This window comes from Artemia franciscana, chromosome 16 (assembly GCF_032884065.1).
Source record: "Artemia franciscana chromosome 16, ASM3288406v1, whole genome shotgun sequence".
Classification (NCBI taxonomy): Eukaryota; Metazoa; Arthropoda; class Branchiopoda; order Anostraca; family Artemiidae; genus Artemia; species Artemia franciscana.
The window spans coordinates 26,881,292-26,904,497 of NC_088878.1; the positions used below are offsets into that span (position 1 = coordinate 26,881,292).

Genomic DNA, 23,206 nt, shown 5'->3' on the forward strand with positions numbered 1-23,206 from the left:
ATTTCAGCAGAAATAAGAGAAGCTAATCGATATTAACTTCAGGGAATAGGGATAGATTGCTATATATTTTCTTATCAATTTGGATCTGTTACTCCTTAGAGCGACGCTTTCAAAAGTCGTTTTAACCGGTGACAAAAAAGGAATAAAAGGACAGCCACTTTTACTGCAACGTCCGGCGGGGTTCACTAGAAGATTAGAACACTTCAAATATAACAGGATGGATGAGATTACTATTTTACATTTTACAAAATTAAAACAATTTAATTTAGTTTAAATTCTATATTATAATATTATAAATAAAAACTAAAATTTTTATAATGGAAAATAATTTAACTTACAATTAAAATGGAATTGTAATTACAACTACAATTCTTAAATAATTCGAAAATCTTATAAACTTATTTGTAAAATAATCATTTGCTACCTAGTTTGAGGTTTAAAAAAAGAGGTTTTAAAAAGAGGTTATAAAAGAAAAGAAGAGTCAATTTTACTGCACCACCTGGCGGATTCCCTAAAAAATTAGAATAGTTGAAACATACACTAAAAAAGAGGTTTTAAAAAGAGGTTATAAAAGAAAAGAAGAGTCAATTTTACTGCACAGCCTGGCGGATTCCCTAAAAATTAGAATAGTTGAAACATAACTAAAAAAAGAGGTTTTAAAAAGAGGTTATAAAAGAAAAGAAGAGTCAATTTTACTGCACCACCTGGCGGATTCCCTAAAAAATTAGAATAAGTTGATAACATAACTAAAAAAAGAGGTTTTAAAAAGAGGTTTATAAAAAGAAAAGAAGAGTCAATTTTACTGCACCACCTGGCGGATTCCCTAAAAAATTAGAATAGTTGAAACATAACTAAAAAAAGAGGTTTTAAAAAGAGGTTATAAAAGAAAAGAAGAGTCAATTTTACTGCACCACCTGGCGGATTCCCTAAAAATTAGAATAGTTGAAACATAACTAAAAAAAGAGGTTTTAAAAAGAGGTTTATAAAGAAAAGAAGAGTCAATTTTACTGCACCACCTGGCGGATTCCCTAAAAAATTAGAATAGTTGAAACAAACTAAAAAAAGAGGTTTTAAAAAGAGGTTATAAAAGAAAAGAAGAGTCAATTTTACTGCACCCACCTGGCGGATTCCCTAAAAAATTAGAATAGTTGAAACATAACTAAAAAAAGAGGTTTTAAAAAAGAGGTTATAAAAGAAAAGAAGAGTCAATTTTACTGCACCACCTGGCGGATTCCCTAAAAAATTAGAATAGTTGAAACATAACTAAAAAAAGAGGTTTTAAAAAGAGGTTATAAAGGAAAAGAAGAGTCAATTTACTGCACCACCTGGCGGATTCCCTAAAAAAATTAGAATAGTTGAAACATAACTAAAAAAAGAGGTTTTAAAAAGAGGTTATAAAATAAAAGAAGAGTCAATTTTACTGCACCACCTGGCGGATTCCCTAAAAAATTAGAATAGTTGAAACATAACTAAAAAAAGAGGTTTTAAAAAGAGGTTATAAAAGAAAAGAAGAGTCAATTTTACTGCACCACCTGGCGGATTCCCTAAAAAATTAGAATAGTTGAAACATAACTAAAAAAGAGGTTTTAAAAAGAGGTTATAAAAGAAAAGAAGAGTCAATTTTACTATACCACCTGGCGGATTCCCTAAAAAATTAGAATAGTTGAAACATAACTAAAAAAAGAGGTTTTAAAAAGAGGTTATAAAAGAAAAGAAGAGTCAATTTTACTGCACCACCTGGCGGATTCCCTAAAAAATTAGAATAGTTGAAACATAACTAAAAAAAAGAGGTTTTAAAAAGAGGTTATAAAAGAAAAGAAGAGTCAATTTTACTGCACCACCTGGCGGATTCCCTAAAAAATTAGAATAGTTGAAACATAACTGTATCGCACAAATTATCAATTTACATGTTATAAAGTTAGATAATTTAAATTAATTATAATTTTTATTTTATAGTTTGACAGACAAAAATAAAAATTTCATAAAAAAAACTAATTATTTTTAATAATTTATAATTATAAATAATTTTTAAATAATTAAAATCTATAAAAATTAGATATAGAATACCCTGAAATTTCAGAAATTCATACGAATTCGAAAACTGTTGTAGCTCCAATATCGCAATTTTAAAATATACCGCTTTTCTTTCAAATACACCATTAAACAGCTAATTATGATATTCCCGTACCCCACTAGAAGTAAAAAAGAAAAAAAAAGAAAAAACCGAAAACACATAAGATATACTCATATTATAATGTGATTTTTCTTGTACAACCCCAAAGGCGTACTTTCTTTTTTGACCCGACTCCATTTTTTTTAGGGGTTTCAAGTTATTTCTCGAAATTCCATTAACTCACTTTTCATAATAAGATTTCACAATTAGGACTAAACAGGATAATAGTTAATTTTCCTGAATCAGCAACAACAAGTAATTTTCTTCTTACTCGCCGTTTTTTTTTTAAACATTTTTTTTTTTTTTTTCAGTTAATATAAATAACATGAAAAATTAATTCTAAAAGATACATCAAGACTTTCTGGAATTCCCGCCAAATAAAACACCTGTGCTTCATGCAAATGGTTTTAGCTACATTTTAAAGTTACCTCTAACTGGTATAAACCACACAGACATTACTTCGCTAAGGTATGGGGGATGGAGGGAGGAGTGTAGAACGTCAAAAAATTATTTTGATTTGTACTTCAATAGTCCTTCATAAAAGAATTCCTGTTCCCTCTTGAAAATCAAGGAAGGCCATAATCTCACTTAAAACCCATTTTGACACAACTCCAAAAGTAATATAGACACGAAAAGACCATTATCTTACATTTGCAAATTCTTGATTTTCATAAACATTTTGTTTAGCTTCAGGAACATCTTCGTAATAAGTTTCCTGGTTTAATTCTTGTCGAGGGATTTCAACAGGATGTTCTTTTGTAGCGGAATTTCGGTTTTCAATTTCAGTTTGATTTCTTTCCATTTGGCTTTGGCTTTCCATCAGTTTGGCTTTCCATTCATTTTTGCTATCCATTTCAGTCAGGTTCGACAGGTCACTAGGTTGTTTTTTTTCAGCAGCGGTAATTTGGTTTTCTGTTCGTGGTTCTTTCTCTCGGCTTACGATAATTGGCGGTGTTTCAACTGGATATTTTTCTTCTGCAATGTTATTTTTTCTTTCTTCTGCCACGGAAATTATCTTTTCTTCAACTAGTGGCTTATTTGTGCTATTAATAAGACTTGCAGTTTGATCAGCCTAAAAAGAAAAGTAATTTTTTCATTGCAAAAGAGAGTTATTGCAAAAGAGAGTTTTCCCCAAGTTATTAATACACGTTGCACCTGTTATGTATTATTAGTCTTATCATGACTCATTTACCCTAACTAGGCAGTATAAGGCATAAAAAGAGCATTATTAGGTAGTATAAGGCATAAAAAGAGGAAAAATCTCCAGGGAGGAGGGAAAGAATATTTAAGGGAAACAGTTCACCTTATCAGCAAACAATAAAACAATGACCCATTGAATTAGATTTATTTTTATTATTATATATTTGTAATTCCTACAATTATTTTGTCAATTTAGTTTTACTTAAGATAAGATATTTGTTTTTAAAAAATCTATATCTCACACCCACAAATGACCGAGTTCGAACTTCGGAGTCGACAAACCATATAGTTACACGAAAACTGGCAAAAATGCAAAAAAAAAACAACAACGAAAAAGAAAAATCATAACGAGTAATCATGTGTAAGTCAATAATTTAAAAGTAAGAAGTTAATTAAATAGTAAAAATATAAAGTCTGATCAAACTAAACTCAAACAAATACAAGTCAGAAAAATAGCTACGAAGACCAAACTGCCTTTCCATCATAAACAACAAGTAGAAGAATAGGGGAATTTTTTATATAAGATGCAACCTTAAATGAACATTTCGATCCTATATCCAAGGGCTGTCCTCAGCAAAAAAAAAACAAACAAAAAAAAACAAAGAATATAAAAGAACTCACATTAAAATACAATATTTAAAACTAATATATTTTCTCAAAACAGTCTTAGCATCATTACACCAGGAAAGTTCAACCAGGACTGGTACATCAAGCAAAGTGAAAAGGACAATTAACCAAATGGAAAAAAAAAACATTTACAAACAAACTCTTAAAGCTAATCTTGCCCTTTTAGCAGCCAGCCTATGTCAGGTATGTCAATAACAGGTAGGGTGGTATTGTTAACAGTTTATTTTACATAATTTGCGAAATGATTTTTAATTAAATTTATTAATTATTATAATAGACGGGTCTTTGCAAAGACTAGACAATATTTTTGTATCCAGCGAAATTTCTAGCGTCAAATTAGTAGGAAGCGTAACTTTTTTTTAGCTGCCGTTAAGTGTGTTTATAAGAAAAGACCTTACTTCACCGGGTTAGAAATATATGTGTAGTTTTTGTTCAAAGAGGATTCTAGAGAGGCAACTATATCAGCCACAGGAACTTGTTTTGGTGGTTAAAAGTGTTGTTACCTCTCTTGTCGATCGTATCCTGAACCTTAGCTCTAAATCTCACATCACAGATGAACTAAACTTTAATGAACTGTGTGGAATAAGTTGCATGAATTAGCTCGAAAGTGCCACTCATTCGGTTTTGTTAAAAAAAAAATGCTAAAAATTCTTTGCCTTCTTTTTACCTATTTATTTTATTTTCATGTCTATATATATATATATATATATATATATATATATATATAATATATATATATATATATATATATATATATATATATATATATATATATATATATGTATATATATATATATATATATATATATATATATATATATATATATATATATATATATATATATATTTATTATTATTTCATTGGTGTTTATTTAATTTACTGATCTACTTAATTAACTAAGTCTATTCAATCTATTAGTCTATTTAGGTTTGTTTCCTACAGTTTTTATTTTATTTATATTTTCTTTTCTTCTCCTTTTTGCTCTTCCCTCTGTGATTAAGTGATTATTTTTATTATTTTTTTCTTCTTCTCTGAGTAAGCGACTCATTTATATTACCCCTTCTTTACAGGCCAAAGAGTCTTTGGGGGAAAAGTAAAATGTAATATTGTGTTTGTATTTCATGATGAATAAATCTTATCTTTTCTTATTAGAGACATACTTTTTGGAAACAGTTATCCTATTCTCTTTATTAATAACACTCCCGTAAAATCAAGGGTCTATTACCATTCGAAGCTCCCGCCAAGCCACCAAATCTAATCTACCTTCCATATATTATAATAGTAACTAGACATTTAAAAAAAGTTTGCACACAAAATAACTTGTATGCAGTATTTACAAATAATTTTAAAATCGTGAACATCCTAAAATGTTGTAAATAGGGGTGTATCAAATACCATATGACTGTGGCAACTATATGTTCGTAGAACTCATTAGAATTTAGAAAAAGAACCTACAACAGGACAAAGATAACAACTTAAGCCTTAAATTCTAACACTACAAATAATTCTTTTGATTTCGCTTTAAGTAGTAATATTTTTGATAATCCTAACCATAAATGCTTCTAGAAGAAACTTTCCTTATTAGCAATGATTTAGGCATAAAACAGGTAGTTCGAGAGGCAATTGAAATTAGAATCAAAATAAATAGTAATATTTCTTTAAATAGGGATTTTGGAGAATATTCACTTAATGCCTTGTATACAAATTTAACTGAAAATGATTTAGCAAATTACTTTAAACAAGAGCTAAGAGCTCATATGGCACTTGTGACGAGGCAAGAAGAGCTAAGAGCCAAGAGATCATATGGTATGAGCTCTAGCAAAATTCTATGAATCAATAGATTGATTTAAAAGGAAAATAAGAGGCTTAATGCCGGTCAGTATTTAAAATAAAGCTCTGAGTCACGATGTCCTCCTAAATATCAAAATTCATTAATATCCGATCACCCACTCGTAAGTTATAAATACCTAATTTTTTCTAATTTTTCCTGTCCCTTTAGCCCCCCAGCCGGTCGAATCTGGGAAAACGACTTTATCAAGTCAATTTGTGCAGCTCCCTGACACGCCTACCAACTTTCTTCGTCCTAGCACGTCCAGAAGCACCAAACTCGCCAAATCATGGAACCCCTTCCCCCAACTCCCCCAAAGAGAGCGAATCTAGTAAGGTTCCGTCAATCACTTATCAAGGACATTTGCTTATTCTATCCACCAAGCTTCACCCAGATTCCTCCACACCAAGGGTTTTCCAAAATTCCCCCCGATGTCAAAAGATCTGGTCGGGATTTAAAATAAGAGCTCTGAGACATGAATTCCTTCTAAATATCAAATTTCATTAAGATCCGATCACCTATTCGTAAAATAAAAATACCCAAATTTTCACATTTTCCAAAAATTCTGGTTTTCCCCTCCAAGCCCCCCCCCCCCCCCAATGTCACAGGATCTGGTCTGAATTTAAAATTAGAGCTTTAAAGCGCAAGACCCTTCTAAATATCAAACTTCATTAAGATCTGGTCACCCTTACGTAAGTTACAAATACTTCACTTTTCAAAATTACCCCCCCACTCCACCAAAGAGAGCAGATCCGGTCCGATTATGTCAGTCACGTGTCTTAGACAGGTTTTTATTCTTCCCATCCAGTTTCATCCTGATCTCACCGTTTTAAGTATTTTCTAAGATTTCCAGTTTCCCTCAACTCCCCCCCCCCCCCGATTACGCTGGATCCGGTTGAGATTTAAAATACGAGATCTGAGTCACGAGGTCCTTCTAAATATGAAGTTTCATGGAGATCCGATCACTCCTTCGTAAGTTAAAAATACGTCATTTTTTCTAATTTTTCAGAATTACCCCCCCCCCCCAATAGAGCGGATCCGTTCCAATTATGTAAATCAAATATCTAAGACTTCTGCTTATTTCCCCCACCAAGTTTCATCCCGATCCCTCCAATCTAAGCGTTTTCCATGATTTTAGGTTCCCTCACCCCAAACTCCCCCCAATGTCACTAGATCCGGTCGGGACTTAATAAAAGAGCTTTGAGACACGATATCCTTCTAAATATCAAATTTCATTGAGATCCGATCACCCATTCATAAGTTAAAAATACCTCATTTTTTTATTTTTTAGAATTAACTCCCCGCCCCCAACTACCCCATAGAGAGCGGATCCGTTCCTATTATGTCAATCATGTATCTAGGACTTGTGTTTATTTTTCCCACCAAGTTTCATCCCGATCCCTCCACTCTAAGTGTTTTCCAAGTTTTAGGTTTCCCCCCTCCCAAATCCCCTCCCCAATGTCACCAGATCTGTTCGGGATTTAAAATAAGAGCTCTGAGACACGATATCCTTCTAAATTTCAAATTTCATTGAGATCCGATCACCCGTTCGTAAGTTAAAAATACCTCATTTTTTTCTAATTTTTCAGAATTATCCCCCCCCCAACTACCCCAAAGAGAGCGGATCCGTTCCGGTTATGTCAATCATGTATCTAGGACTTTTGCTTATTTTTCCCACCAAGTTTCATCCCCATCCCTCCACTCTAAGTGTTTTCCAAGTTTTAGGTTTCTCCCTCCCAACTCCCTCCCCCCCCAATGTCACCAGATCCGGTCGGGATTTAAAATAACAGCTTGGAAACACAATATCCTTCCAAACATCAAATTTCATTGAGATCTGATCAACCGTTCGTAAGTTAAAAATACTTCAATTTTTATATTTTTTCTTAATTAACGGGCCCCCCACTCCCTCTCCTCCCCCCAGATGGTCAAATCGGGAAAACAACTATTTCTAATTTAATCTGGTCCGGTCTCTGATACGCCTGCCAAATTTCATCGTCCTAGCTTACTTGGAAGTGCCTAAAGTAGCAAAACCGGGACCGACAGACCGACAAAATTTGCGATTGCTATATGTCACTTGGTTAATACCAAGTGCCATAAAAACCAGTAAACAAAATTACTCAACCTGTTACTGAGTAGTAGGTAGTAGGCAGCCAGCCTACTAGGCTGGCTGCCAAAAAGGCAAGTTTAGCGTTAAGAGCTTGTTTGTAATGTTTTTATGGCACTTGGTATTAACCAAGTGACATATAGCAATCGCAAATTCTGTCGGTCTGTCTGTCGGTCCCGGTAAAAAAAAAAAAAAAAGCAGAAGTCTTACATACGTGATTTACATAATAGGAACGGATCCACTCTATTAGGGGGGGGGGGGGTAATTCTGAAAAATAAGACAAAATTACGCATTTTTAACTTAAGAAGGAGTGATCGGATCTTCATGAAACTTCATATTTAGAAGGACCTCGTAACTCAGATCTCTTATTTTAAATCTCAACCGGATCAAGCATAATTAGGGGGGGGGGCAGTTGGGAGACCGGAAATCTTAGAAAATACTTAAAGCGGTGAGATCAGGATGAAACTGGATGGGAAGAATAGAAACCTGTCTAAGATACGTGACTGACATAACCGGACCGGATCTGCTCTCTTTGGTGGAATTGGGGGGGGGGATAATTTTGAAAGTTGAGGTATTTGTAACTTACGAAAGGGTGACCAGATCTTAATGAAATTTGATATTTAGAAGGATATTCTGCTTCAAAGTTCTAATCTTAAATTCCGACCAGATCCTGTGACATTGGGGGGAGTAAGAGGGGGAAACCGGAATTCTTGGAAAACGTGAAAATTGGGGTATATTTATCTTACGAATAGAAGATCGGATCTTAATGAAATTTGATTTTTAGAAGGAATTCATGTCTCAGAGCTCTTATTTCAAATCCCGACCAGATCTTTTGACATTGGGGGGAGTTGGAGGGGGAAATCTTGGAAAAACACTTGGAGCGGAGGAGTCGGGATGAAGCTTGGTGGATAGAATAAACAAATGTCCTTGATACGTGATTGACAGAATCGTACTGGATTCGCTCTCTTTTGAGGAGTAGGGAGGAGGGGTTCAGTGATTTGGCGAGTTTGGTGCTTCTGGACGTGCTAGGACGATGAAAATTGGTAGGCGTGTCAGGGAGCTGCACAATTTGACGTGATAAAGTCGTTTTCCCAGATTCTTGGAAAACGTGAAAATTGGGGTATATGGGGGGCTAAAGGGAAAGGAAAAATTAGAAAAAATCAGGTATTTATAACTTACGAGTGGGTGATCGAATTTTAATGAATTTTGATATTTAGAAGGACATCGTGACTCAGAGCTCTTATTTTAAATCCTAACCGGGATTAAGCCTCTTATTTTCCTTTTTAAATCAATCTATTGATTCATAGAATTTTGTTAGAGCTCATACCATATGGTCCCTTGGCTCTTAGCTCTTCTCGCCTCGTCACAAGTGCCATATGAGCTCTTAGCTATTGTTTTTTATTCCATTTAATTGAATGGTTTTTTCACTTCGTTTGATGTATCAGTTGTGGTTGAACTTTCCTCAAGCAATGATGCTAGGAGTGTTTTAAGAAAATATTTTAGTTTTAAAGATTGTGTTTTAATCTGAATTCTTGTATATTCTTCTACTTTCTTTTTCATTTGTTTTGCTGAAGACGGTCCTTGGATATAGGGTTGGAATATTCATTGAAAGTTGCATTCCACTGTCTTACAGAAAAAGAAATCCTGTTGTTCTGCTTGCTGTTAAAGTCAGAAAAAATTTTAAGAGGGATATTAAAAAAAGGGAGGGGGAAATAAGCAAATAAATACAAAAAAAGAACGAGAAATAAATGTATATAAAAATCCAAAGGGACACATAAAAGGTGTCAATAACTTAAATGCACAAAGTTAATAAGGAAGTTAAGGAGATGAAAAACCTGGTCAGAAAAAAGGGGAGGGACAAAAACAAGTGAATAAACACATAAAAAGAAAACGAAATATAAAATTAAAAGGGAAATTAGAAAAAAGGAGGGGGAAATAACCAAATAAATGCAAGAACCTGGGCAGCGCCAACAGCTAATAAAAAAGGAGATGATAGTGGGATATATTAATAAATTTTTCTGTGATCAAGAGGACAAAAGTTTCTTCCATATCTGGAAGTAACGTAGCAAATGGGGGGCAAAATAGGGATAGGCTCATAAACAGCTCGAGGCGGCCGTAGTTTGGATGGGGAGTGCCGTTTGAGGGAAATACTTGCCATCCTAGGGTTTGTAATTGCATTTTTTTTTTTTGCAAAACGGAGGCACAACAAAACCCTCCTGCGCTCAAGGATTTCCAAACTAGCTTTTTTAGAAGCAGGGAGGCAAGCTAAAGACGTGTAAATCTTAACAGAGTGGCAAGGGGGGACGCTGAATTTATTTAGGAGCTTAAGGAGAGCGCTAGACACATTAACTCTATGTACGATGTCTTTAACGTGGATTTCTCACTTTAAATCGGAAGAAATTGTGACGCCAATTAATTTAAAGAAGGAAACCGAAATGTCACGAGTGATAGGATTAAGATAAAAGGGCGAGGATTTGAGGAAACAAATAGGCATTACCATGGACGAGTGGAGTTTACTGTCATGTCTAAGTCTGTGGCCTCATTTCCAATTTCATTGAGGATACTCATGTGGTCACTCTTTAAATTTCTGAAGCAAGTTTCAACAACCGTTAGGTTATCAACAAATTTCCATCGGTCTGGAAATTCCTTCACGACGCTGTTAATCATGACTGAAAAAAGTAGGTGACCTAGGAGAGTACCTTGGGGTATGCCATTGTGGGCAGGGAGAGAATTTAAATAATGATTCTGGTACTTGACAACCTACAATCTATTTGTTAAAAAGGAGGCAACCAATTCCACCAGTAAGGAGTTAGTATTAAACTCGATGACAAGTTTCTCAACTAAAATATTGCGGTTAACAAGGTCAAATTCTTACTGAAGGTCATTGGAAATTAACTTTAGCCCGGAATTAGGATTTTAAAGGATTTTCCAAATGTGGTTAGTAAGAGAAACGAGGTAGTGGGAAGTAGAAGTGGGATATAGACGAAGCATGATAAGGAAGCTGCAATTTTTTTCCAGTTGACGGGAAGTGAGAACAGTTAGGATTTATTACAAGACAATTATCAAATACAAAAGGTCTGAGACCTAATTCACGTCGACAAAGTAGGCACGAGGGATATAATGTATGGGCTGGAGGGGAGGTTTCGTAGAATAGGGTATAAAGGGGTCAAATTGGGAAAATTTTTGATAGAGAGGACAGGGGGAGATGGGAATGCAAGAAGGTGCTAGGAAAAGAAGTGGAGTAGGAACTTTCTGGGATGAAGAATGCCGAATTTAGTTCGGCAAATGACGGCTGGAGGCCCGGACTAGTCACCAACATCTTGGGCGCATGGATCAGATAGGGTATGCATAGGGGGTTGTGACTGGGAGGGATATGAGTAAGAGGGGATTTTGGGTGAGGGGTTTGCGTACAGTAATGTCTGCGATGTGATTTGACTGGTTGTGAGTAAATTTCTGGGTTGGAAGGGCGTTTCAGTGAGACGATATCTGGGGCACGTAGCTTTAAATCGGATAGGGAGGGATGTAATAAGGGTTATTTAGTAAGGGAGGAGTGGAATTCAAAGTGTTGCCATAAAAAGGGGGCTTTCCAGTGTGGAATCCTTGACCGGTAACAGCTGGGACTGTCCAAGTTTGCGCACTTGGCTTTTGTTTGCAGCTTGATTTTTTTTTTTTTTTTTGAAAAAGGAAGAGGAGACATAGGTATGCAGGTCACCTCACCCGAAACAACGCCCACTTGATGCTAACTTACATAAAGCGAACATGGTCACAATTACGCTTTGCTTTAGTACACTTGCCAGTGAGGTAAAAACGACAGAAGTGCAATGACGAGCACTTCTTTTGGTTATGTAAAAAATAGGAACAAACTCTTGGACTAGCTTCATTTCGTTTGTTGAGGTTATTTGTAATAAATCCATGATTATAAGGGCACTTTGGACCTAATTTGCAACTTCCTTGCTTAAAAAACTTGTAATTTTTGATAAGACTATTATCAGGAATACTTTTTTTCCTATAGCTTTCTTGGAGCATAATCATGTCCAAAATTAAATTTATCCCCTAATTTGCGAAAATTAGCCAAAATTATATTAGCACATTTGCGAAACATACAGAGAAGTCATTATTATAAGGCAGATTTACTTCTGTGCTTTCAAAATCAATTCGGGCATCTGTGATTGAGTTATCAAGGTCAGGATAATAATTAGGTTGAATAGAGGCGAGATTGAGATAAGGTGCAATGTCTGAACTAAGATATATATCACTTGTAGTGGCTAAAGTTGATGAACTTGATTCTCTGCTTCCTTCATTAATATCCATTGAGCTTAAGCACAATGAACTTTTTGATGATGAGAGACTGAAGTATTATTTACCTCTTTTGGGATGGAATTTTGTGCAGGTTGACTTCTATAATCACATTTTTAAATCGTAAACTTTAAAATTTTCTTTTAAAGTGAATATTTTTGTAAAATCTGGTTGTAAAGAGAGGGCTGCCGTGACGCTATCTGTTTGAACAGACTTATTCGTGCTGCGTTCAGTGGCTTAGCACATGCGTTGAGCCTTCGAGAAGAACTTCAAGATCTTGGCATTGGGTTGGGGCAAAGAAAATTGTAGGACCGACTGAGCTATGTCCATCCTGGTGAGACACGTTTGGTTTCTCTGTTAAAAAAGAAAGATGGCTGTGTGGAGGGTCAGGAAAAGGAGTAGGACTGCTTAGGTCACTTAGGATGCTAAGAATTCTTTCAACAATGGTACGAGGTGTTCGAGGGAAGCCAGATCAAGGTACAGAAAGACCCGGAAAAGAAGTAAGGTTTACCCTGGAATTAGTGGAGCAGTCGAGGCACATCCAGGAGTTACTCCAATTAGTAATATCGATCCTGGCACACTTTTCGGCCCCTGCACGGAACCAAGGAACCACATTCAATTAAGCTAGATATAGCTCGTAGTCTGCATTCTGGACAACAAGGCTTTTGCTTTGCCATTTGGTCATGCAAAGGTCAACAATTACGGAATGTAAGGTATATGTTTCCTTGGGTTTATGAATAAGGCGGACTGTCCCCTCCTTACCTCTCGCTCTTTGCGCTAAATTATTAAAGTTCTTTTAAAATACTTCTCATTTAAATTCAATAGTCCCTGTATTTGAACAGTCTTTCTTAAAGAAATGTGACACAGTCAAAATTTAGCGTGAAGAGCGAAGTTTTACAAATAATACCAGGAAATCCCATCCCCTATCCGTGCTGTGTAAAATTTCCCCTGGAAAATTCCATCCCCACAGAAAGTTATCCGTATAGAAAGCCCCCCCCCCCAAATCGTATATTTCTCAAAACGAATACTATATGTGAAGAATAGGCAAATTGCGTAGCTTACAACCCTTTCTCCGGGTACTAAGGGAGATCATCTCATCCAGAAAGGCATCGTTACTGAACCTTTCAATTATACTAAATCAAATGGCTATCTCAAAATTTTGATCGGATGTCTTCGGGGAAAAAGAGGGCGTGGGAGGGGGCAATCTGCCCTCCAATCTTTTTTTTTTACTTAAAAAGAGAGTACTAAAACTTTTAATTTCGTTTGAACGAGCCCTCTTCCAATCTTTCATGACCATTGGTTCGATATGATCAACCCTGAAAAAAAAAAAATTCCAAAAAGCACAAACAAATAAACGTGCATCCGTGATCTTTCTTTGGCAAAAACACGAAGTTTCACATTTTTGTAGATAGGATTTTGAACTCTACACCAGAGTACTCAAATACTCTGAATCTCATGGTATGATTTTCACTAAGGTCGCCTGACTTCTTGAGGCGTCCCCCCTCCAATTTTCCACACAATCTTGCCGGCTCGTTAAATTTGATGGGCAGCATTAAACTTAATGAATCATATTCAAAATGGTCCAGAATAACTGTAAGAAACAGCACAACAACTCCTTACTTACAGTTCGTAACCACGAACTGTTTGATATCTTTCATAGTAAAATATGCATCATATCTTTTGAAGAAACACACCTTCATTTAATCAGTAAATAATTGCAACAGAATGATAATCATAGAGAATTATGAAATCATAAGGGTCATATTTTATACGAGTAATTATGGAGGACCCCCTATGGAGTTTTTAGAAGTTTTGTCAAGTTTGTCAGTAAATAATTGCAACTGATATTAAAATGATAGAGAGTTAAGAAATAATAGGGGATATGTAATATTCTAAAAGAATAATTAAGGAGACACCCCCTTTGGGGTTTTTAGAAGTTTTACGAAGAAACGCAAATTTATATAAACAGCAAGTAATTACCAACGACTTAAAAATCATAGAGAATTATGAAATCGTAAGGAATGTGTAATATTTTATATGAGTAATTATGGAGGTACCCCCTACGCGGTTTTTAGAAGTTTTATGAAGAAGTACAAGTTCATCTAATCAGGTACGACTGACACGAGAATCACAAAGAATTATGAAACCCTAGGGAATGTGTAAAATTTTGCCCGAAGAATTAAGGGGACACCCCCTTTGGAGCGTTTAGAAATTGAACTCCCTAAGACAAGCAATACCAGAGGTTAGTAGCACGTATTCTTGGAAAAAAAAATTAAAGAGAACTTTTTAAGTTTTATCCAAAATACAGAATTGTTTTGCTCTTATTAAGGGACATTTGTTAGTACAAGGAAGATATTTTTGTGAATTTGCGGTATGACAAACAGAATTGACACTGAGAACTTTAATCAAATTTCATAAAATATATTTTTCTAAGTGGAATCCTCATTCCATTCAAAAGACAGAATCCAATTTACATGGAAGGATGCCCACAAAAAAAGGTAGGCGGGGAGCTCCAGCCTTCACGCTCTACAGGTATAAAAAAAATACAATAAGACAGTTCATATAACTAAAACATATATTTAAAAAGCGAACAAAAAATTGAGAAAATGATCCACCAGTCAGTTGTCATCATTGATCCTACGTAAAGCTGATTTTGATTTGCACCTACAGAAGAAGGGATTGGGCAGGTGGCAATCTTTTCGGGGAGAGACTGGGGAAATTATCAAAAGTATGGCCTAAAAATTCACTTTTCTACTGATTGGGTCCCCTTTCCACTATTTTCAAAAAACTATTTTATACAAGATAGAATTTGGATGTTTATTCGAAATTACAGCCTAAGAGGAGGATTTGTTCGTGTTTCTTAGCATTTCTTTTTAATAGCAATACATAATATATTTATTCATTTCCATACAGAGCTAACAAAAAGGCATTTATACAAGATAAAATTCAGATCTGTTAGAGGAAGGGACCGAGTGTGGGAAATTTACCTAAAAGACTCATGTAACTTTGAAAACCGGGGCCTATACATGCGGTTACTATGTTTCGATTGCTTTTAAATAAAGTCGGGAGTATAGGATGGGTGTTAAAAATGTCTTATTTATATTGTTTAAAGAACCATGGTTACATAAGCTCTGAGAAAAAGGCATGATTATAGATCAGAGTAATTTCAGATGTCAGCACCCCTTTTTTCCTGTTGTGGCTAGCTCTCTGTTAATGTCGCAAACTTTCCCAGTAGTAACCTATAGAAATCCGGTTGTCCGGATTTGATCCGGTTGCATAAAAACATTTGATCTGGTTGTATAAAATCGATCCGGTTGCATAAAAAAGTTGAAAAAAAAGTTGATCCAGTTGCATAAAAAAAGTTAATCCGGTTTCATAAAAAAAGTTGAAAAAAAGTTTGATCCGGTTGCATAAAATCGATCGATTTGCATAGAAAAAAGCTGATCCAGTTGCATAAAAAAAGTTAAAAGAAAATTGATCCGGTTGCATAAAATCGATCCGGTTGTATAAAAAAAGTTGATCCGGTTGCATAAAATCGATCCGGTTGCATAAAAAAAAAGTTGATCCGGTTGCATAAAATCGATCCGGTTGCATAAAAAAAGTTGATCCGGTTGCATAAAAAAAGTTGATCCGATTGCATAAAATCGATCCGGTTGCATAAAAAAAGTTGATCCGGTTGTATAAAATCGATAATCGATCCGGTTGCATTAAATAAGTTGATCCGGTTGCATAAAATCCATAGCAACGACGTTTTGGAAACATTGTTGAACGTTTCCAAGAAAGCCGTTGTTGATCGTTTTTTTTTGAATTTTTGGCTCTGATCAGAAAAACTGTCTGCAACAGTGAATGCGCATTGCCACTTTAATTAAAAAACCAACACTCCCATTCGTTTCTCATCATTTTTGATTGACTAAACTACTTTAACGATTGGACTTCAGCAGAGACAAACCAACTCCAGTAGCAAGTTCTCATTATCCGAAACAAATTTTGATTAGATTTCGACAGGTTAACTTTCCAATAAGATTAATAAAAAAAGAAAGAAATAAAACGAAACAGGAATGCAGTTCTATGCATATAATTCAAAATGTTCCCGCTGCTATAAACCTCTATTTCCAGATATCTAAGGATTTAGCTTGACTTCAATATCTAAAATGACTGCTTTAATATAAACGTAAAGGAGGCAACCCTGGTCTGATTACACCTGAAAATGACATGAGCCTAAAAACTGTCAACCAAGCTAAGTATGAAAGAGCTAAAAATAAAGTAGGCCTAGTTACCATTGTGGTAGTTTTCTCTGCAGCAGGTGTTACAGCCTTTTCTTCTCCTGTTTTCCTTTCTTCTAAATTTCTCTTGTTCACCTCCTTTTCCCTATCTTCTTTGTCTTTAATTTCCCGCTTTCTTTTTTCTTCTTCTGCTCTTCTTCGGCTTTCATCTTCTGATTCTTTTGCCAAGTTTTCAAATCTTGACCTCAGCGAGGAAGCTTTTACACTACCTGGAAATAAATATAATAGTATTATCAATCGCTTAATGTATGCACAAATAATCAACATACTATGATGAACTTCAGCTAAGGTTATTCAGAGGCAAGATAACCGGGTAAAATTTTGATGGTCAAAATGAAGATCAGTCATAGCACACATAAACAAGAATTTCACAAAGAGTAGTCCTACAACGCAACCCCTAGCAAAATCCAAAAATCTATACTTACAATGTATTTTAGAGATTCACTTAAAATTCTAGCCCTATACCCCCAAAAAAGGCTACATGTGTCGGTGTAACAATCTATTCAGTATTTTTACGGTTTTTCGAGAGAATGAAGGGAGGTTCTAAGAGCATATGTTATACATATATTATATGTTATCTTACACATACACATACACATTTAACATATGTTATATGTTATCTTATGAACATATGAAATATATTCTTACTGATGAATAGACTGAACAGCCTAGAAAATTATTTTCAAAAGCCGAAAGAAAAAACAAGGTGGACATTCTAATCTTTTTACTATGGATTCTTCATATCTGTAACTTTCAGACAAAAATTTGATTTTTTTTTTTCTTCTTTGAAATATTTTTCTTCATAAGACGACCAGGAAATGATTTATGAAGGTTGGTTTCATAAAGAAAAAATTTAAATGAATTGACAATTAGAATTTCACTTTTTTCTTATTTCTTCTTTGATCGACAAGCCCTTTAAGGATTACGTAAGGCATAATATTTTCATAAGGGGCTTAAGCCCTTTAAAGTTCTGCATAATGTGTTGCGTATACGGGTAAACTGATTTCATAAAGAAAAAAATTAAATCAATTGATAATTAGAATTTAGTTTTTTCTTATCTCTTCTTTGATCGACAAGCCCAATAAGGTTTACGCAAGGCTTAATATTTTCATAAAGGGCTTAAGCCCTTTAAAGTTCTGCATATTGTGTTGCGTATACGTGTAAATTAAATAAATTTAATCTTCTACTGTTTTACACTTAACCCTCAAATTGTAATCTAAAACAGAGTTCAAGATCTTACCGACAGTTTGATCAAAAAATTTTTATGACCCTTGAATTTTTTTAATAAAAAATCATTTCAACCAACTCTGTCAGTTCGATTTCATTTGGATTAGCTTCTTTCTCTATTTAAATAAGATAATTTCAGACAGAAAGCTTATGATGGGTCAAGGCTCACCCATGATGACATCTGAGCACGTGTCATCACGTGTATATTGGTGGTAATTTTCAAGACACGTGGAGATTCTGGGAACTGAGCATCTCAAAGGACTTTAACATTACAAAACTCGATTCTGTTTGATAGAGAAAACAAGAATTTTCTACTATACGTAGATTATTTTCCTTCCGAGCCCCAGGCCAGTTAAAGAACCTATATCTTCCAATCACCATTAAAAATAATATAGTCTCTGTCCAACTTGAAATTAGATTGTTTAGAACAATGTAAAGTGAAAATACAAGTAATTAATGATGTTTTAAATTCCCTACCGACAAAACAAGTACAGTAAGGCATTTTTGAAATAGTAAAGACTTCTCAAGCAAACAGGAAGTTACAAATGCAGGGAACTCAGACCCCCACTCGAAATCCCGAGTATATAAATTTTTCAATATAACTCACATATATCCACCGCACACTGAATACTTGAAAAATAATTTTTAAGACGTTTCATCTCCAGTTGGGATGTCCTCCTGAGGAAAGTTATCGTTGAAAACACGTCTCTTATTTCCTTTATTACAAAATTTGATATTCTACCCAATACAGGCACGTGGTAGTTTCACATGCAATGGGTTTAGCCCACCACCCGAATATGCAGAGTAGGTAATTTAAACAATTTTTAATCTAATTCCTATATATACACCGCATTGAATACATGAAAACACTTTGTAAGACGCTGCACCTCAACTTAAGTGCCCTCCGAGTTCAGTTATACCTGCCTCTTGACCTGCCTCCTGACTCCTCTTGAAAACCTGCCTTCTTGACTCCTTTAAAAGGAGCTCCAACAGACATAACTATAGAAAAGTTTATTTGATTTACAGTATGTCAGTCCCCTAAATTTTCAAGGGGCTGGAATCGCAATCTTGTTATTAAAGAAAAGTCATAATTAACATACTGAGAACCTGAAATGGAATTCATTTCACTAAAAGTTTTTTCGTTTTTTTTTGTGCCGAATTAAAAAACTGATTTGCGGAGCCATCATTGATCGTCAAAGCTTCCCTACCGGAAAATCTTGAGCTCTGTGGTTCAAATCTCCCTGTCCGCAGGAGAATTCCGGAGAACACCGGAATTCAGAGAATTCCGGTGTTTATAAGTAATACAAAAAGGAATTCACAGAGAAAAGTCCATCTGATGATTTTTTTTTGACGAAACTTGTCAACTTTTGTAGCCGAATTTGGCATCCACCAGAAGAAAAACAAATTCTATGAGTGAATATTCCATTCATATCTGTTTTGGATCCGAGTTGAAAATCTGTTTTTCTTACAGGTAAATTATTATTATTATTATAATTTTTTTTAATGAATTTTTTCTATGTGTGCACTCGCATAAAAGTATTGTTTGTACCACAATTCTAAAGAGTCATTTTTTTTTCGAGAAACTTCTGAGGAAGACTTCCGGGAATTCCCCTTTCAGTCAGACATTCGAGCTGGGTTCTAATAGGAAATTTGCTTGGTTATTTTACTTTACGAAATTTACCGTGCTCCACTACACTTTACCGTAAAAGCACACTTTGTAAAATGCAAGAACTTACTAGGAGTGGTATTTTTAGCCTTTTCATAATTTGTGCCAATTTTTCCCTGATCTTCATCAAAAGAATGAGCAACTTTATCCACTCGGTCAGTTTGAACACCAAACTTACCACCAAAACCCTAAAATGAATAGATAGTAGTTACCGTGATAAAAAAAAATTCAAATCAACCTTAATAACAATAAAAAATGCTGACCGGCGTTTACATCCCCCCCATATTGAAAATACCCCTCCCCCTTGGAAAATAAGGCTTGCCAAATTTTAGGATTTTATTTGGGCTTTGCTTTTTAATTTCCGTAGGAGGAAGGAATTTTGGTACTTATGTATTATGCGCTACTACATCAAATTTAAGCTGTGTAAAACTCGAGAAATTTGGGCTATAGGATTGCACATTAGGGGGAGGGGTAAAGCATAGCGGATCTGCATGCAAAATGTGTTAGGTAAAATTATTCTGCATTCTATGAAGTAGAAATTGCTTTTCAACTTCAAAATTTCCAAATACTTCCCCCTCCCTTATGTGCAAATATATAGCCGAAATTATACATTTACCATATATTCTGTCACTTGTCTTTGTCTTGTCTCGGGCTAAGCTGAAAAAAACTAACGAAGAAACCGGTTTGTTCTCGAGTTCTACACAGCATAATGTCGCCAAATTTAAAAATTGAAAAGACGTGTTAATATTAACTGGAGTAATCTGAAGTCTTCTGGCATTACCAACAACGCTTTAAGCAGCCTGAAGTACTGGTTCTGCCTGCCTACCAATGGGTAAAGGCAGGCATACTCAGCAGCCCCTACCCCTGGGGTGTAAGAGGGGACTCATCAGGTGAGACCTATGCTAATTTTAACTTGCTCCTGCTCTATTATTTGAAATTTGCTGCTAGGTTGTGAACCATATCCTGCCTTATACCCAGCCTGCCATATACTACTGCTTACTCTGTACCTGTCTTGTTGTTCATATTAAGTAAGTAATGAAAGGTCAAATCAAGCCACCCCGTGAACTTAGGTCAGACAGCTCACTCCAATTCTCTGGATCAGAATCTGTCTCAGAGCAAATACTCATGCTGACTAGCCACATGAATAATATAAAAATTAAACACAAAATGTTAGCAGATGCACTGCATCCTGACAGCCTTAAATCTTCAGTGAAAGGGTTACTTGATGACCTCATATTGGCCAAGATCTCTACCCAGGTAGATGAGGCTGTGACCAAAATGAAAGAGGAACAGGCATTCATTCAACATGATGCCACTATTTCTTCAGATAAGCTGGATGCAATCAAGCAGGATGTGTATGCTGGCCTCAGTCTAGATCTTAGTAGTCTAGTTGATAAGACCCTTGAAAGCTATAATAAACGCATATCTTCAATTGAATCTTCTTTGACTACTCTAGGGTCATCAATGAAAGACCTTGAGAGCTCTTTCAAGCCTATCCAGTCTAACCTGGCAAGATTAAATGATCGTTTTGAACAACAGGCTTTGAGCAACCAAATTATTGTCTTTGGGGTGAAAGAAGATGCCCCCATTGAAAACACTGAAAGTCAGTTCATGTCACTATGTGCTGTGAAATTTCCTGGCATACCAATTACCCAGTCTGATGTTGTATCAGCCAAAAGAATTGGCAAACCATCTGCCAAACCCAGACCCATAGTTGTAGAATTTTGTAATTTACGAATTCGCCAACTGCTTCTCAGACAAAAGAAGGATTTGAAAGGATCTGGGACACTATTTTCTGAGATGCTTACAAAACCACGCTTACAGCTTCTTTCATATGCCAAGTCAAAGCTTGGTTTACGTAATGTTTGGTCCAGTAAAGGTGATATCCTGTATAAAACTCAGTCTGGAAGAGTAGTTAAGTTCAGTGATCAGGATGAAATTGATTTATGTGCAGCAAATGCAGAGAATTAAAGTGATGGATTTTAGTTCACTTTGTTATAATGTATTGAATTGTTTTTGTATGAATTTATTTTATGTTCTTACATTTTTCCTCTTTCACTCTTCACTGTCTTCACATAATTCTGACTTGTGCTATATTATGCTTTGGGGCAATACCTTGAATGATATGTCCCTTCCCACTAATATTGCTCTATGTTTGTTTGTGATTCTACCACCTTCATGTAGTTTGCTTTCTGTTTTACTCTTGTCATGTCAGCATACTTATAGCTCATATAATTTTAACTGGTTACACATTATATTTTGTGCCACTCCTTTAATTAATATGTGCCTTTTACACTGATTTTTCATTATGTTTGTTTGTGATCCTATCACCATCATGTTGCATGGCTTCTGGAACGTTCTTGTTATGTCTGCACACTTGCAGCTCATCAAGTTTTGACTGGTCCCATATTATATTTTGGGCCAATATTACGGTTAATATATGCCATCCTACTGAATTTTTTTTATTTTTGTTTTTGACTCTCTCACCTTCATGTAGGCCAATTTCTATCATATTTTTGTCATGTAAGCATAATTGCAGCTCTTATAATCTTGACTGGCTCCACATTATACTTTTGGCCAATACTTTGACAAATATATGCCATCCCACTATTATTTCCTTATTTATGTTTGTGATCATATCACCTTCATTTTGCCTTAATTCTACCATATCTTTGTTCTGTGTGTTCACATAATTTTGATTGCTCAAATCTATTTTGGTCTTATACTTTGAACATCATGTGTCTTACCATTGATATTTATTTATATTTGTTTGTGTTCCTATCACCTTCATGTATGTTATTTTCTATCACACTTTTGTCATGTCAGCACACTTACAGCTCACATAAATTTTACTGGTCCCATATTGTAAATTTAGCCTATTCTTCAAATATTATGAGCCATCCTACTAATGTCTCTTTATATTTGTTTGAGATCCTATTGCCTTTACGTAGCCTGATTCTGTCATTGTTTGTCATGCCTTAACACTCGCAGCTCATCTTTTCCTGACTAGTGCCACATTATTTGACCCCTTTCTTTGGTTAATATTTGCCATCCCACTGATATTTCTTTTTCTTTGTTTATGATTCCATTACCTTCAAGTGTACTATGGATAGTGTGTCATTTGTGAAGGTTTTATATGTCTGAGATAAATATGGGTGATTTCTCTTTCCTTTTGAATTCTTCTATTCTTAATTCAGTTATATTTGATCAACCAAGTAGTGCTGGTAAACAAGAGGCACACACTTTTGACCCTCTCCTTGAATCTATGGTTAGTTCTAGCTGTAATTATCACACCACCATTGATTATTGTGATAATATTATGCCCTCACTCTCTTCAAACAGTTGCTTTAATGTTTTTTGTTTGAATGTGCGTGGGATAAGAGATAAGTGGGACACTCTTAAATCGTATCTGTGGTCTGATAATTCTTGCCCTTTTGATGTCATAGGCTTGACGGAAACATGGTTATCTGACAGTGATAATTTTACAGCTTATGACATGCATGGTTATATTGCTATTCATGTCCCTAGAATGGTAACAAAGTGTTCTGGGGGTATTTCTTTGTTCATAAAATCTAGTATTGAATTTTGTAGAAGATCTGATCTTGAATCCTTGTTTACATCGGTGGTGTCCAATAGTAGGACAGTTTATTCTCTTGTTATTGATCTGAAAAGCCAGGTTGCATGTGATACTGTTTGTTTGTTTTATAAGCCCCCTCCTTTTCCAACACATCTGTTCTGTGATTTGCTTGATCAGCTTTCTGGTGTGGGGACTTTCTGGTGTGTCTAAAACACGGATTTGTG

General features: G+C 35.1%; 2 protein-coding genes across 2 annotated transcripts in view; one reads left to right on the forward strand and one right to left on the reverse strand.

The window, feature by feature from the left end:
* LOC136037296 (calponin homology domain-containing protein DDB_G0272472-like) overlaps nt 1–23,206 on the forward strand; it is a 198,847-nt gene that overhangs the window by 21,163 nt on the left and 154,478 nt on the right. The window lies entirely within an intron of this gene.
* LOC136037294 (src substrate cortactin-like) overlaps nt 2,799–23,206 on the reverse strand; it is a 58,903-nt gene continuing 38,495 nt past the window's right edge. The window contains exons 7-9 of the mRNA XM_065719936.1: nt 19,476–19,593; nt 16,507–16,721; nt 2,799–3,245 (exon numbers count right to left, since the gene is read on the reverse strand). Of these exons, the coding sequence (XP_065576008.1) occupies nt 2,814–3,245; nt 16,507–16,721; nt 19,476–19,593 (765 nt within the window). The 3' untranslated portion in view covers nt 2,799–2,813. The remainder of the gene's footprint in view (nt 3,246–16,506; nt 16,722–19,475; nt 19,594–23,206) is intronic.